Here is a 16,107-nt window from a genome sequence, read left to right as displayed (position 1 = left end):
CCTGTCGCCGATTCTTGTACTTATCGTGACTTGTTCACAGGAGATCTGAATACAGGTCATTTGACTGGATCTTCGAAATTGACGATAGCTTGAAATTGCTACTAGACTTTCACTGGGTTCGACAAGGTGCTAAGCATTCCAAGTATGAACGTATATTTTTCCATGGCTTTATCTAGTCAGGGTGGCCTAGTGGTTGAAGTTCAGAGTACTAGGATTGGAGCAGAGAGGTGCGGGTTCACGTCCCGGACAAATTTACGGCCGGACTCGCGGCCAGTGTCACCAAATTCAGTGAGCATGGAATGTCTCCCAAAGTAATCAGCGTAGCTCGATGAAACTTGGTGCGGTGATGTTTAGCTCGTGAAATTTTTGTAAATTTCGCCTTCATTCGTGAGTTATATGACGATTCGTGCCGAAATTTGCAGTGAACATGACATTTCTCCTAAACTACTTTTCAGATTTGAACGAAACTTTCAATATAGGAACCTAACCTCCTAACGGTAATGTTTAGCTCGTGACAATTTTTTAGATTTTGCCTTCGTTTGCGAGTTTTTTTTTCAGGTTTCCCACATTCGTGATTTAAACAGCAATGCGTACTTATATTCGCAGTGAGCATAAATTTTTTCCTAAATTACTGAACAGATTTGAACGAAAATTACCGGCCGCAAGTCTGGCCGTAAATTTGCCCAATACGTCGCGGGATCCCAGCTCAGCGCGGCAGTTTCTGGTCAGAATCGGCAAGGAGGCCGGGCGGTTAATCAAAGCAAAATTGAAGCAGTGAGTTGCACGTTCGAGACCTCAACAAGCTGTGAATATTCTGCAATGTTAAGAATCGGCGACAGGCCTACGGCCTAATAAACGCTGAAACCGCTATATATATTATATTAATCTGTTCTCGAACGCCCAAAATTTCATCGTAAGAAAAATAAGTTTTTTTTTCATGCTGGCAAGCAAGCTACAGCCTAGGCATGATTATTTCCTTAAATGTGATTGTTAAAAAATAATGACAACTGGCCACTTTAGTTTCGGAGTTTAATTTTTCGGAAACCGGAAAATCTATGAGTTATCCGGCAGGACCATAAATAAACACCGTAACTCCGTGAGACGGTGTGCGGTGACCGGGTGACTGACAGCAGTGTGCTGCTGGAGTGTCCCAACAGTCTCGTCACTCGCGTGTCTTTTCGTCACGAAATGGATCATGTGATATTTTTGGCCCAAGAAAGACTAGAAGCGCTTCAGGTGAGATTATAATTTACTGCTTATTTAAACTTTTGGTTTGAGCTTAGTAGGTCATAGCAGCCTTTACCCTTTAGCAGGTACCTAGCTCGTCGAGACTTTTTATTTTCACAGTGGAGAGCTCATTACAAGATAGCAAAATTCCTACTGCCTAAATATAATATAGGTATATGATGATATTGCTGAAATCTCACAGCTCCAAAGTTGAAGCTGGAATACAAGACATAATTTTACAAAAATCAGAAGTAACAATTATTTATCATTGGGGCGGATTAATACCAGGTTTCATACAGTGGCAATAGTCGTTGGAATTTCAGCGACTTTTGCTAAAGTTATCGACCAATTTTTTTTACTTTACAACGACTTTCGAGCTAAAATAATAGGTCATTTATCTTTTTCAACGACTGCCAACTAATAAACTCTTCCACAATAAACTTATGACGACTGCCAACAAGCAACTTAAATCCAACGTCTCAACTTAATCATCTATTAATTTATTTACGACTTGAAATCAGCGAATACAAGTATACTTAAGGGATTCCTAATATATTCATAGACGTATTTAAAAGTCTCAAACCATAATATTCTTCCTATAAAAACAGTTATTCACTATTTGGTAGAGCAATGTCAACTGTCATATTTGACACATTTTTCGATGATCTCACCACGTGGCATGCATTTTCTCTCTTTGGATCTCAATATTTTCCCACTAGATGGCCAAGACCTAGTGTTTTTGCAGTATTTCGGCATGCAAATGTATGACGTCACCATTTCAACCATCAATGAACGCATGGAACTAAAACAAAGCTTAATATAAAGGAAAAGCTGGAGAGGTGACGGAATTACCTACGATGTCGGAATAAACTGCGTTTACCCTACATCAATACAACACGGCTTTGAATTAGAACACTAATGAATATTGAACACTACTTAATTACGCTTTTAATTAACAACTATTAAGCTTTTAATTAAGAAAATTTTAATTTTTATACATAGCTTGGAACGATCTGTGTGTGTCCAATTCAAGTTGTGACGGAACTAGTTTTCATGTGTCTAAATCCATTTCTCAACTTAATCATCTATAAATTTATTTACCACTTGAAATCAGTGAATACAAGTATACTTAAAGGATTCCTAATATATTCACAGATGTATTTAAAAGTCTCAAACCATAATATTCTTCCTATACAAACAGTTATTCACTATTTGGTAGAGCAAGGTCAACTGTCAAATTTGACACATTTTTCGATGATCTCACTGGGTAGTGTGCATTGTCTCTCTTTTGATCTCAATATTTTCCCGCTAGATGGCCAAGACCTAGTGTTTTGGCAGTAGTTCAACGCGCAAATGTATGACGTCACCATTTCAACCATCAACAAACGCATGGAACTAAAACAAAGCTTAACATAAAGGAAAAACTAGGGAGGTGACGGAATTTCCCTCAATGTCAGAAAATACCACGTTTACCCTAGTTGCTTGCAAAGTTGCACAAATAGGTATATAATTTTTCTTATTTTTATTTGAAAAAGTTGGAGAGGACAGAAAGGCTGGAGAACAGGGTATAATTCATAGTGGCAGAGCAGAGAGTCTTTTTAGACTCTTCCTAAAGTTAATTTTTTAAGTCCTATAAGTATACCAGTAAACAATCATAGAAAGTTGTAAACCAGCATTATGATACATAAGAAATGGGTTTAAATTTTTGGTAAATGAGAAAATTAAAAATTAACTGATTCTAAAAAAATCTGTGGCTTGTCAGTTGTCACTATGGACTCATCATAGCTATTTAGCTATAGGCTATAGCCTAGGTACCTATGCAAACAAATTTTTTTTAATTATGAAAAAGTCCCTGATACTTGATGGGAACAAATTTTACATTTTCATAAGTATTATTGATATAGAACAAAGAAAAACATCCTACAGTTTTTTATTTCTATCAAAATTGAAGTTGGTCTAGAAAGTATAACTAGGAGGGTTAGCCTTTTAAGCAGGCAGCAGCCCATTGCCATTGCCACCTTGTTTCCCTTGAAAAAAAAAAACAGGTTTAATCTTTAAAGACTAGAAATCGTGTAAGTTGGTGTCAAATAATTGACGAAAACGTATTCTTGTTGCAGTAAATATCATTTTGGTTTAAAATATTTATAAAAATTGCATGTTATTTTATTAAAGGGATCAAACTAATTCCTGGTGCAAAATACAGCGGCACTATTGTCTTTTACATTGCTCATCAGATCTGAGATATTTTGCAGTTTGCCCTGTGGCTTCTCACAGAGCCATAAAATTTGGAGATTATGCATTAAAAACTAGTTTCTTATTGAAGTTTGAAGTTTTTTTTAATATTCAAGATAAAAAAAAAACACTTTTCTTGAAGCAATTTGTAAAAACATTTGCTAAATGCCACCAAGCAGTTAAACAAAAGAAAATTATCTATGAAAAAGATAACATAGTTATAATTTGATATTCATTTATTTGTTTCTAAACACAAGTGTCATTTGCACATACCTAATAGGTAAAATTAACTGCATTTATGGACATTTTATTCACTTCTCTTTTATGTATGGCTTTTGCCTGATTTTGCAGTTTGGTCCAAAGTGACATATCATCAACTTTGGAATTTTATGGAATAAAGCCTGATGCTGTACTCCTATTTTATAAATTGAAGTGAAACAATGCCATAGGAGCCAATCCAACCAGTCTGAAGGTTTATGGTGCTCAGAAATACCTACTAAAAATGCATGAATATTAAGGTATTTTTCATTAAAATATGAGCCAAATACTCCTAACTGATCTTAAAAGTACTCTTTTTCCAGGAGTCTTACCACTTCTGCAAATAGCTGGTACATTTTGCCTCATCCAAGAAGGAAGAATAGTGTAATTCTGAGTAATAGACAAAAAAATAATCAATTTGTAATCAGCTATTCATTTAGCAAAAGTTTTAGTGCAAAACCTTTTTTAATCTCCAGGTACTTGGCAGTTCATCTTCAGCGGCAGCTGCTGCACGACTAGCATCAATCCGTGAGGCAGCTAGGGCTTCTCTCAACCAAAGCTGGGACTCATTAGGCTCAACTTACACATCTTTGCATGTAATTATGCCATGATCTAGTTACAAAAAAAAGTATTCAGTTTAGATTTGCACTACCTACGCAGGCTACGCTATCACCTTTGTTGATTTATCTCATGACATGTATGCATTTTATGATGAGATCAAAATGTTTTCAACAGCTCAGTTGAAGAGACCTTCATCTAAATTTTGTTACAAGTAATGAGCAATCCATTTATTGCTGGCAGTTGCTCCTTGAAATGAACATAGTGATTGTTAATTCAATATGCAATTAATGTTGTTGGTGTTAATTGTCCCCATTTTTTCTCAGAAATGGTAAATTATTTTGGTTTGCATGACAACAGGATCGCTTGACATCATCTAGCCCATACGATCGACTCACAAATGCCCTGGCCAGCTCCCGCGCCGCTCTACGCAACTTCAGACCTCGAGAAGTTTATGATCGCTGCCTTGTTTTCTTTGTTCATGAGGGTAAGTGGTCAAGTTTTCCCCTCCTTGCAAGAAAGGGTTTAAATTCACCACCAAACTCATCTATGCCTACATGGATGCACATCTAAGTATATTTCTGATACGGTAGTGCTGTTTTTACAGGATTTTGTAGAGCCACTGAGATATAGTTGTTGATGTTAAAATTAATTCTTTATTTTAAGCACTGATCATAACTTTTAAATAAGTATTTGTTATTCATATTTTCAAAAAACTTGTGTCTATTCTTATTTCTGTTTGTTAACACTAATTTTTTTCTTAAAGTTTCTATACATATATTGCTGCAACTCCTTTTGGAACGAATTCTCACAACTTTTTCCATGCTAACAACCATTCATTTTCCATACTGCTGTGATATTTTAGCTGAGACTGAAGACCAGATAACAACCATTCAATTTGTAGCTGTAGATATTAGGCCAAGGCTAGATGTACAAGAATTTAAATATGCATCTCTATTCAGTTACCAGAACTCATGTGTACCTGTGTGCCGCCTGCTTTCTGGTGGGGGGCTTTATGGGTCTCGTGGTGGGGCTACACGTGCATAACAGCGTCGCTGCTCCCCAGCGCATGCGAGCCGTGGTCGTCAACAGCTATGGTGGACTTGAGGTCCTGATCCATGCAACTCATTGCTATATTCACTAATATGTCATGTCTCATATGCCATCAAAAGGACTCTTCTGGACTTCATTGATAAAATAAATCTGCAACAACCACTGAGTAGGAAAAGTTGACAGGATTGATTCAAGATTCATAGAACAAACTCGACTGTCAAACATGAAATGACTAAAGGATAAAAAGCAGAATAATCTGAAATGCCATTAAATGGGCCATGTTGTTTGATGCTCCCCAAAATATCAGAATGGGACTTGTGTAATCAAATAATTGCAACTATTGAAGGCAACATTAAAGGCTTGGTTCTGTTGAATTATTATTGTATTGTCTATGCTTGGCTGTTGTCAAAGCATATACTTTTTAATGTAAAAGTTTGTGGCAAATATTCGACCAGGAAAATTCAGCTCGGGTAAATTATTTTTTGCTGCTGTTATGCTTATTTGTGATGTCCACTGGTCATATCAATTTTAAATGTGATATCTTAACAATCTTGCTGAAGGTTATTTTGTCTGCATTTGTATACAATGGTGATTATCACTGGCAATGTTATGATACTGGGAGGAAATCGTCTGTCTTTGTAGCATTTTAATTTATTTTTCTCTTGTAAAATGATTTTCAGTAGTGGTTTTTTCTTCATTAGAACTTTTTCTGAATCCCTGTATTGAAGACATTGTTATTTACAATATTCAATACATATCTAACTTTTTCATTTAATTTTTATAACTTATAAGCTGCAATTGTGACACATGTTCTCATTCTTAATTGGCCAAGTTATCGTTTATGTTTGTACACAATTTCCATAGCTATGATCACCACATGCCATCACAGTATTTGAAGCACCGTTTATGTTGGTGCACGATGTCACTTAGGAACTATGATGACCGCAGGCCATCACGGTAGTGGAAGACGTTCCAGCTCCACAGTTGACAGCCCGTGACCAGCTGCTGGTGCAGGTGAAGGCAGCTGGTCTTGATCACCTGGACATCCAGGTGGCCCAGGGGTACGGACGTGGCACCAGGAGGCATTTAAACAAGTACAATCCTGTAAGGGGTCATCCTAGCACTGTATGACTGTATGTTGCTTTGAGTAAAATACTGTGAGGGGACATCCTGGTTGGCTGTACTTTGTATTGAGTACGTCTTGATATATGTAATAATGAGAGCAAACAATACCAGAGACTCGCAATGTATTCATGTTCAGTCCTGTTCTATTCATGCATGTCTTCACTATCCTCAATGAATGCATGACATGGCGGAATGTTTCTCCTCACACTTAAAGTACAATGCTGTGTTTTATGTGCGTAATTTACAAGTTTGTTTATGCTATTTGGTTTCGTCACAAGTCACAACACGGATGTCGTTGCAGAACTGGAGCGGCGACTTCCCTGTGGTGCTCGGCCGCGACTGCTCAGGTGTCGTGGTCGCCATTGGAGCAGATGTGGACGACTTCAGTGTTGGTGATGAGGTGCGTGTGTGATGTGTGTTGCCTGTTTGATGTGCTGCCTCTTGTGCTAAGTGCTGCTGCTCCATGTTGTGTGCCGTGTTCAGGAACTAAGTACTGTCAACTGGTGTGACTTCGGCCACCACTACAACCGAAACAAATGGCTGCAAAACAAAATAATAAACGTTGGCCAAAGTCACCCCGATGGCCAAAGTCACCCGTCACATTGGTCGATGTTTATTATTTTGTTTTGCTGTCATTTGTTTCTGTTGCAGGTGTGGCCGAAGTCACCCCCGGTGGCCGGTCACCCCAATTGACGATACCGGTATATACAATACGCATAAGACCCTTACACTAATATACTGTAGGTGTATGGTGTCTTACCACACGTATATATTGTATCCTACCAGACGTGTACATTGTACCCTACAATGTATATTGTACCTTACTACGCTTAATGTGTACATTGTACCCTACAATGTATATTGTACCTTACTACGCTTATTGTACTCTGTTCAGGAGACACACAAGCCCGTTATTACCCTCAGGTCACCCACATTCCCCACTCATTACCCCCCTCCCTCCGCAGGTGTGGCTGGTCGTGCCCCTGCACCACCAAGGAACGCTCAGCGAGTACCTGGTCGTGACGTCATCACTCGCCTGCCACAAACCGCAGCAGCTGACGATGGAGGCGGCCGCTGCCTTGCCTCTCAGCCTCGTCAGAGCCTGGGGAGCCCTGCAGCAGTGTCAGCTCCCGCAGCGCCAGCAGGCACAAGGCAAGAGGTGCGCGAAGGGACGAGAATGTTACTTGACTAATACGTGGAAGACGTTTGCATGGGTAATCAACATCAAGGAGGTGTATCATTTGTGTTCTAAGGATGACACGCAGTCAGTGATGAAAGCAGAAAATTCTACTTTATAATGCCAATAATAGCAGGAAAATTTTCAAATCCGAATTGTCAGCAGCAGTAATCCGCACTCCATGGTAAGGGCCCTTATGCTCGTGACGCAGGTTCCTTGTGTACGGGGGCGTGAGTGGCGTGGGCTTGGTGCTGGTGCAGCTGATATGCGCGTGGGGCGGCCATGTCACCACCACCGTCACCTCGTCTCACCACGCCGAGCTGGCGACCATGCTTGGGGCGCATGACGTCATAGCTTGTGACGTGGCGCCGCTAGACAAGGAGCTCGAGCTCAGGGATAAGTGAGTGGTGCTTATGACCCTTATGTTGCACCTCGTATTTATTTGTGCTTTACTGTTTGAATGAATTGGATAAATAATTAATTTGACTTACGCCGCACTGTTAAAAATCATCTTATCCACTGATTTTAATTATCGCCCTCCAAGTTAGTGACAACTTCGATTGCCATTCGGTTTTATTTGAAACGACGTTTAATCAACGTTATTACAACGTTTAACGTCTGGTGGGCTGGTATATTTTAGTTTCATTTATTTACCTTCAGTAAAGTCAGGACGTTAATACTTCATCATGGGTTGAAACCGATCCTTGATGTCAGGTTCGACTTCATCATTAACCCTGCTGGCCCAGGCCTGCACGAAGCTTCCAAGAAATACTGCCATCCTGACGGCAGAGTTGTGAGCATAGCTCTGCCCCCTCTGCCTGCTGACGATCTGGGGGTCGTGCTGGGGGCCTTCTACTCCCTCTACTCCAGGCTGCGTTTCCTCGTCTGTAAAGTAAGCAATGACGTGTTGATCATGTGGACGTAGGAAACGCCCTTTATTGTGAACAAGCTTACCTTCGTATTGTTTTCAGACGCAATGATTGCGCTTATAAACAATTTTTGTTGGTTCGCAGGTTATAGTCTGCCGCTTTTTATACGTTAGAGCAGTGGTTCCCAAACTTTTTCAGCCTGGCGACCCCTTTCGCTCCCCAGCGAATCTCTAGCGCCCTCCTCCCGACAGACACATACAAAACAAACGCCCCTTTCTTGATGATAAGTACGCTACAATTTTAAAAGAGAAAGATTAAACACAAATGTGTATTTCACTAATAAAGCCTCATTTAGTGAACCAATATATTTTTTTACAGTTTTAACTGTTTCAGCACTAGAAATTCAAGACGGCTCGGACAAATTTACGGCCGGATTCGTGGCTGGTCTCGCAGCCGGTTTCACGGCCAATCTCCAAATTCAGTGAACAAGTAATATCTCCCAAACTAATGAACGCAGCTCGATAAAACTTGGAACATATATATTCATTAGGACCTAACGGTGATGTTTAGCTCGTGAAAAAATTTTAAATTTCACCTTCATTCGGGAGTTATATGGCGATATGGGACGAAAATCACAGTGATCAAAGAATTTATTTCAAACTACTGGACAGATTCGAACGAAATTTTGAATATAAATTCCCAACTACCAAACGGTGATTTTTAGCTCGTGAAAATTTATTCGATTCGGAGTCATGTTCTACACGTGTTGTGTACAAATCGTCAAACAAACGTACGAACTTCTGACTTCGACTTCGCTGACTGCCTCCCCCTACTGCCATTTTCTTTCTCACCGCCTCCCCCCAGATCCTTCCACCGCCCACAGGGGGGCGATATTGCCCACTTTGGAAACCATTGCGTTAGATTCAACGCATAGACAGTGTCTAGACCAGTGGTTCCCAAAGTGGGCGAATCTTTCCATCGCCCCCCTAGGGGCGATGGAAAGATTTTGGGGGGGCGGTAAAGAAGAAGAGGGCGATAGGGGGGCGATAGAGGGGGCGGCAGTCCGAAGTCGAAGTCAAGAGTTCGAACGTTTGTTTGACGATTTGTACACAACACGTGCAGCACATGACTCCCAGCGATGGTTTTTTCACCCAGATCTGTTTTTAGCTCATTTTCTCATTTATGGAAAAAATGCACTATTGTGCTCGCGATGTCCGTCCGTCTGTCCGCCTGTCTGTCCGTCCGTGACTTCACGTTTTCGTCAACGAGAAAATGCGCTCTCTGTCACTCACTGCAGTGAGTACTGAGTTATATTTTTTTAACCTCTCCTGGGTTTACTTCTCCGACCAATTAACGGCCGGACTCGCGGCCGGTCTCACGGCCAATTTCCAAATTCAGTGATCAAGGAATATCTCTCAAACTAATGAACTTAACTCGATGAAACTCGGTACACGCATTCATTAGGACCTTACGGTAATTTAAAGCTCGTGAAAATTTTTTGAATTTTGCCTTCAATTGTTTTTGCCAGAGTTATATGGCGATACGGGCCGAAATTCACATTGATCAAGGAATTCTTTCCAAACTACTGAACAGATTCGAACGAAATTTTGAATTTACAGTCCTAACTACCGAACGGTGATGTTTAGCTCCTGAAAATTTTTTCGATTGTGCCTTCGTTCGCGAGTTTCATTCGTGATTTAAACAGCAATACGTGCTTAAATTCGCGGTAATCAAGAAATTCCTTCCAAAACTACTGAATGGATTTGAACGAAACTTGGTATTTAAATACCTAACCTTAACAACGGTGATGTTTAGCTCGCTACAATTTTTTCGTTTTGCCTTCGTTTGCGAGTTATACGACTATACGTATACAGATATACGTAAACGGCTCTTGGTTAAACCGGCCGGTAGAAAAGCCGGTTGTTCCTCCTATATCTGTATAACTCGCGAACGAAAGCAAAATAAAAAAATTGTCGCGAGCTAAACATCACCGTTGAAAGGTTAGGTATTTATATACAAAGTTTCGTTGAAATCTGTTCTGCAGTTTAGAAGATATTTCTTGATCGCCGCGAATTTAAGCGACAAATTATCCAGCGATACGGGCCGAATATAAGGAAGTGTGAAATCAAGAATGACTGTGAAATGAAAAAAAAAACTCGCAAACGAAGGTAAAATAAAAAATTTTTAAAAGTCATAAAAATCAACGCCTAGTAGTTAGGAATCATCATTGAGATCATCCTTGAATTCGAGATCATCCTTGATCTCGAATAAAATTCAAAATTTCGTTCAAATATGTTCAGTAGTTTAGAAGAAATTCTTTGATCACTGCGAGTTTCGGCCTTTATCGCAATATAACTCACGAATGAAGGCGAAATTTAAAAATTTTTACGAGCTCAAAATCAACGTTAGGTTCTGATGAATATATGTTTCAAGTTTCCTTGTGCTGCGTTCATTAGTTTGGGAGATATTACTTGATAATTGAATTTGGAGATTGGTCGTGCGACCGGCCACGCGTCCGGCCGTGAATTCGCCCGAGACGTCCTAGGTTTCTAGTGCTGAAACAGTTAAAACAGCTGAAAAACATATTGGTTCACTAAATGGGGTTCTATTTATGAAATACACATTTGTGTTTAACATTTATCTATTAAAATTGCAGCGTACTAAATTTCAAGAAAGTGGCGTATTTTTAATATGTGTCTGTGGGGGGGCGCTAGAAGTTCACTAGGGAGCCAAAGGGGGCGCCAGCCTGAAAAAGTTTGGGAACCACTGGTCTAGACAACGCTAGAATTAATGTTTTCCAAATTGCTACCTGAATTTTATCATCGTTGTAGTATTTTTTCCATATTTTACTAACAGTTTATTGGTTGTTAAGAATGAGTTATGAAGAAGTTTGAAGGGAAAAACGTTTTTACCCTAATTGTTCAAAAAATGTTATGAATTCCTGCGGTAACAGCTTGGCTTATTCTCTGTTGCTTTGCAGTCCCGCTGGTTGGAAGGCTCCTGGTACGGCTCCGTGCCAACGGAGAGCGGGCTAATCCTGCGGCAGATTTCCCCATTGGTGGAGGAGGGCAAACTGCGCGCCGTCGTCGACAAAGCATTCAACTGCCAGGACGCTGAGCTCGCCTTCGCGCATGTCGACTCGACGCAGCAAGTCGGCAGGACCGTCGTGAGGTTCAGGTCAGCCAAAAAGTTCCTGGCAGGACCGTCGGGAGGTTCAGGTCAGCCAAAAAGTTCCTGGCACGACCGTCGGGAGGTTCAGGTCAGCCAAAAAGTTCCTGGCACGACCGTCGAGAGGTTCAGGTCAGCCAAAAGTTGGTGGCAGGACCGTCGTGAGGTTCAGGTTACATAAAAATTTATTAACGCCTTCGGTTATCAGGTGAGTTGAGATTTCCCCGATTTCCTGATTGGAATTGATATTGCACCCTGCCTCGTGCATCAGCATTTTTCATCTATAGTTATTCATTTATGTATTGTGAGTGGCTGTATTCTATTACTGTAGCTGACGATTATATCATGTCGCTAAATTCGTTCACGAATTGATAAGCTCACAACGAAGCATTTGACCTGGAGCATTTTGAAATGAATCTTTATTTCATCTATTTTCTTGGGTGAAATTAATTATAGTTTCATCTGTCCATCTCAAAAAGTAACTTTTAGGGTTTTAGTGAAAATTTTCTATGTTGAAAAATATATTAGTAATATGAATATATTAATGAAATAATAATAATATATAGAATTCTTTATTGTGTTCTACCTGTTTCTTTTGTTAAACAATAACACGCATGTAATTGATTAGCTCTTAAACTAAATATTTAAAGTGCAGGCTGATGTGAGCCAAACACTATGTCGAGATCTTCTGAAACTTTATCCATGACATTAAAATTTTGTATTGTCCCTCAGTGCCTCTACCCCTTCACGCGCTCTTCAAATGGCTTTGTGTGAGTTTTTAGTGACTAACTGGTGTGTTCCTTCGCTTTTTATATTAACATTCGTTATATCAAAAATAATAATATTACATTCGTTTGGATTTAAATTCTTTTTTCTTCTTCTTTTGATAATTTGAAGACATGACCTGATGTTTATATAACATTAGCTGATCTAAACTTGAGTGTCAGCTAGAATGGCTCTACACCGCTGTCGAGCAACCATTGTTTGAAATAAACTTCTTAATTTTCATCGGACTTACATGAATATGGGACGATTTTTGTAGGAGGATATTACAGTGTTGGTAGATAAAAAAAGTTGTAATTCATTCATCATTCAAATACATAGTATCCATAAAATATTTTTCGATGTTCCTTTTTCCAGGGCAAGACCGCTGACATCTCGTTACCAATTAACCTGAACTGCTTGACGTGCCAAATCAGCTGCTCGCTTTACTCCGACCTTGCAGCCTCACCACCATCACCTCGACCAACATCACCTCCATGGATTCCATTGTTTTGGTCACTATTAAACTTCTGCTGCTACCTGCTCAAATTATTGGGAGAACTGAGAATGCATGTTTGAAAACGTGTTTTTACCTTTCATGTTCGTATCAGTGCCTGAAGGCAGAATAATCGAGCGGTGCAAGATTCTATATCGCATGACAGTGAATTTTATTTTTACTTATTTCCAATATACTGGATCGTGTTAAAATTTATAGGAGTTTTACGAATTTGAAACTGGAAGTTTGCTGATTTTAATTGTTATTTCCTCTACACACCAACAGACTGTATTATTGTTGATTTATTTGTTGTTGATGAGCAAGTTTGTTCATTCTTCAGGAATACTCATGTTGCGAGACCAGCGCATACTTGGGTTTGTTGTGGAGAAGCTGTAAAGTTTCAACTGCCATTCGATTGTGTACACTAGAAACGAGAAAAAATGTGTTACTGTATTAGATAATTCTAGTGCGTGTATATTAATTGCAAAACTAATCCATTTTTTGTTGATGCATTATTTCAGAATGTGATGTTACCAGACGATATCCTAACAATGTTTGTGCCAGACGATATCCTAGGATTTATGTTAATGCCATTATTTTGGTTGAAGGTTTACCTGCATTATCGTGACCAGTTGAGTTTTAGGCATCAAATCAGGGTAATAATTGTGCTTTGTTTATGCTTGCCGCGAATTTTGTAGAGAGAAATTGCTAAATTCAAACATTTCAAGTGGACTTCAGTTCTATTTCGTCATGGGTCTCGCATAAGGCAATAAGTGCGTTTTTCTATTGTTAACTTGAATAGTGAGTAAATGAAGGGAGTATACAACTTATCAGACTGAATATATCCAATAGAAATATGTCCTGCATTGCAATAATGTTTCAGATCACTTCCCTCTGGGATCTAGAGTTTTCTGTGTAAACATAAAAACTCAAATTATTTTGTATGAAGTAGACAATAATATTACAACATTTTAGATCATTGAAGCTGATTTTAGAATGAAAATTATTAGGTGGAAAAATTCGAATGAACTGGAGCGAACGAAATATTTGCAAATAAGTAGCTTACGTAATCTCGTGTGTAGTTGTTTTATTAGACCGAGTTTTACTGTTCAATGTTCATGCCATGCATCGCTCTCGTGCTTCATGTTGAGAATAGGTTACCAGATATTGAATGAAGTTTAACCCGACGATATGCAGTAGAGAGATTATCCTTATATCCCTTATATCAATGTGCCCATCAAGCTTATATCAACCTGTACGTTGCCCATCACTGTCGAATGTTCCTTAATGTTGATGAATAAAGTACAATAATTGAGCAGTACAAGCTGCTGCACTGGCTGCGGCCTAAAGCGCCCAGACCAACTTTGGTCTTGGGTTGAGTCTCAAAGAAAATGTCATGATGAAATATGTAATAATGATGCGAGAATTATTTTCATAGCGAAAAGTATAGTGAAATATGTATAATGATGCGCAAATTACTTTCTGAAAACCTCATGAACTGGAGAAACGAAGCATATTTTCAATGCCTTGTACTAGTCAGTGATGTACTTATTGTTTTGTTGTTCTTACTCCTCGGTTAAGAAGCGAGACTTAGATGAGTATTTTAAACTTGTTTATGTTCACAATAATTTCGACGTACGTAATGAAAATATGTTCGATTTTATTGACATTTTCTGCTGTTGAATACGTGGATAATTTGCCATTCTGCTAATCGGGTTATCTTAAATGGTCTTGAATTAAATGTTTGGATTATAGTTTATGTTTGTAACGTAGTGTGTTGCTGCGTTAAGCTCCTTCCGAAGCCCTTACGTTTAAAGCCATTCGCTAAGGCGAAACGTCATACGAAATGTGTCTACGGTATGACTTTTTTTCGATCGTCCTGTACATAATATGTATTTATTCGGGTGACAAAGAGTACTTGTATTGCAATATTGCAGATTACTTTCACATATTTCCAATAAGCGCCACTCATGAATAAGACCATATATGAAGGCATTTCAGATTATTATTTATTCGATCTTGTCACCTGAAAGGAAGTTATGTTCGTTGAGGATTCGCACAGTTCGGTGTGCCCGCATGTGACGTGCCTTGCCAATCATTTCAGTCTTACCAATCACTTTCTGTTGTGATAACGATTTTTTTCAGTCGCGTACAACCCAAATTTTACCGACCGTATCGCTGAACGAGGATGCAACCGAGAAATATTTATTATGAGAAATAAATTATTTTAAGAATTTTTTTTTCATTTTCCATGTCCAAAAGCTTTTATAAGTCATCCAGAGTTAAAGGTTCCTAAGTTAGAAATTTCTTTTTAGATGAAAGATCTTTGTTTTGGAAGTGTGGAGGCTCTTATTTAATTTGGTCTCTAGCTGGACTGAGTCACAATGCTTATGTATCGTTGTCGTGGGTATAGTGACAGATAAAAGATGAATAAAATGATAATGAATCTTATAACAAATAGCCGATAAATATAAGACATCAAAATATAAATAAACCGTGCGTTTTTTTACCTCATTTTCTACTTTCGGATTAGAGATTCGGAGCCTTTCCGTATTGTAAAGCCAGACCCAATTTAGGACAATACCAATTGGCTAAACACTGAATATGGTGCCAAACACTACCCACATGAATAAAGAACATGTAGACAATTATTCAAGCACCACTCAAATTACACGCACATTATAATCACATATATTATCAGAACTAATGCAACCATGGCCCTCTGTGGTGGAGCACGCAACAATGACAAATAAGGAAATATTCGTTGACGAAGTCATATCGGTGGTGAATCAAAACTAAAATAACAAATTTCGCGCAATCCCTAACATCGTAGTAAGTAGTAACTATTCTGTTTCAGTCGCCTAATGAAGTCAACAAAAAATATAACTCAGTACTCACTGCAGTGAGTGACAGAGAGCGCATTTTCTCGTCGACGAAAACTTGAGGTCACGGACAGACAGACAGACGGACATGGCGAGCACAATAGTGCATTTTTTCCATAAATGAGAAAATGCGCTAAAAATAGGTGAATATGTAACATTTCATGCCTATGAGCTTAAATATATATTTGTACAATTAATTGCTTTCGTGACTACTGCTGTTTTTTCTACTGCTTCTCTCTTACGTTGTCTGAAGACTTACTGTAGCTTGCATCCCTAGAAGCAGTGCATACAAACGCACAA

The 16,107-nt window shown here is 39.0% G+C and overlaps 1 protein-coding gene across 2 annotated transcripts; it reads left to right on the top strand.

Annotated features, from left to right (window-relative positions):
• Positions 1 to 1,115: 1,115 nt before the first annotated feature.
• LOC108672231 (reticulon-4-interacting protein 1 homolog, mitochondrial) lies at positions 1,116 to 15,163 on the top strand. 2 transcript variants are annotated; one of them, XM_018159872.2, is made up of 12 exons: positions 1,116 to 1,236; positions 4,194 to 4,313; positions 4,636 to 4,762; positions 5,238 to 5,383; positions 6,277 to 6,432; positions 6,755 to 6,853; positions 7,419 to 7,612; positions 7,842 to 8,030; positions 8,345 to 8,522; positions 11,480 to 11,676; positions 12,400 to 12,437; positions 12,808 to 15,163. In XM_018159872.2, the coding sequence occupies exons 1-12, from the start codon at positions 1,189 to 1,191 to the stop codon at positions 12,819 to 12,821; spliced, it is 1,506 nt and encodes a 501-aa protein (XP_018015361.1). In that variant the 5' UTR covers positions 1,116 to 1,188; the 3' UTR covers positions 12,822 to 15,163. The 2 variants fall into 2 exon arrangements, with proteins under 2 accessions (XP_018015361.1, XP_018015362.1); XM_018159873.2 differs by lacking the exon at positions 12,400 to 12,437.
• Positions 15,164 to 16,107: the final 944 nt, after the last annotated feature.

The sequence above is a fragment of the Hyalella azteca genome, unplaced genomic scaffold, assembly GCF_000764305.2.
Source record: "Hyalella azteca isolate HAZT.00-mixed unplaced genomic scaffold, Hazt_2.0.2 contig13723, whole genome shotgun sequence".
Classification (NCBI taxonomy): domain Eukaryota; kingdom Metazoa; phylum Arthropoda; class Malacostraca; order Amphipoda; family Hyalellidae; genus Hyalella; species Hyalella azteca.
Note: the sequence above shows the minus strand (reverse complement) of the source record. Positions and strands in the feature narration are given on the sequence as shown.

Coding starts and splice junctions, on each gene's coding strand:
- LOC108672231 (XM_018159872.2), top strand. CDS start 1,189: ATGGATCATGTGATATTTTTGGCCCAAGAAAGACTAGAAGCGCTTCAG. Junction 5,384..6,276: donor ACAGCTATGGTGGACTTGAG/GTCCTGATCCAT, acceptor TGATGACCGCAG/GCCATCACGGTAGTGGAAGA. Junction 7,613..7,841: donor CAGCAGGCACAAGGCAAGAG/GTGCGCGAAGGG, acceptor CTCGTGACGCAG/GTTCCTTGTGTACGGGGGCG.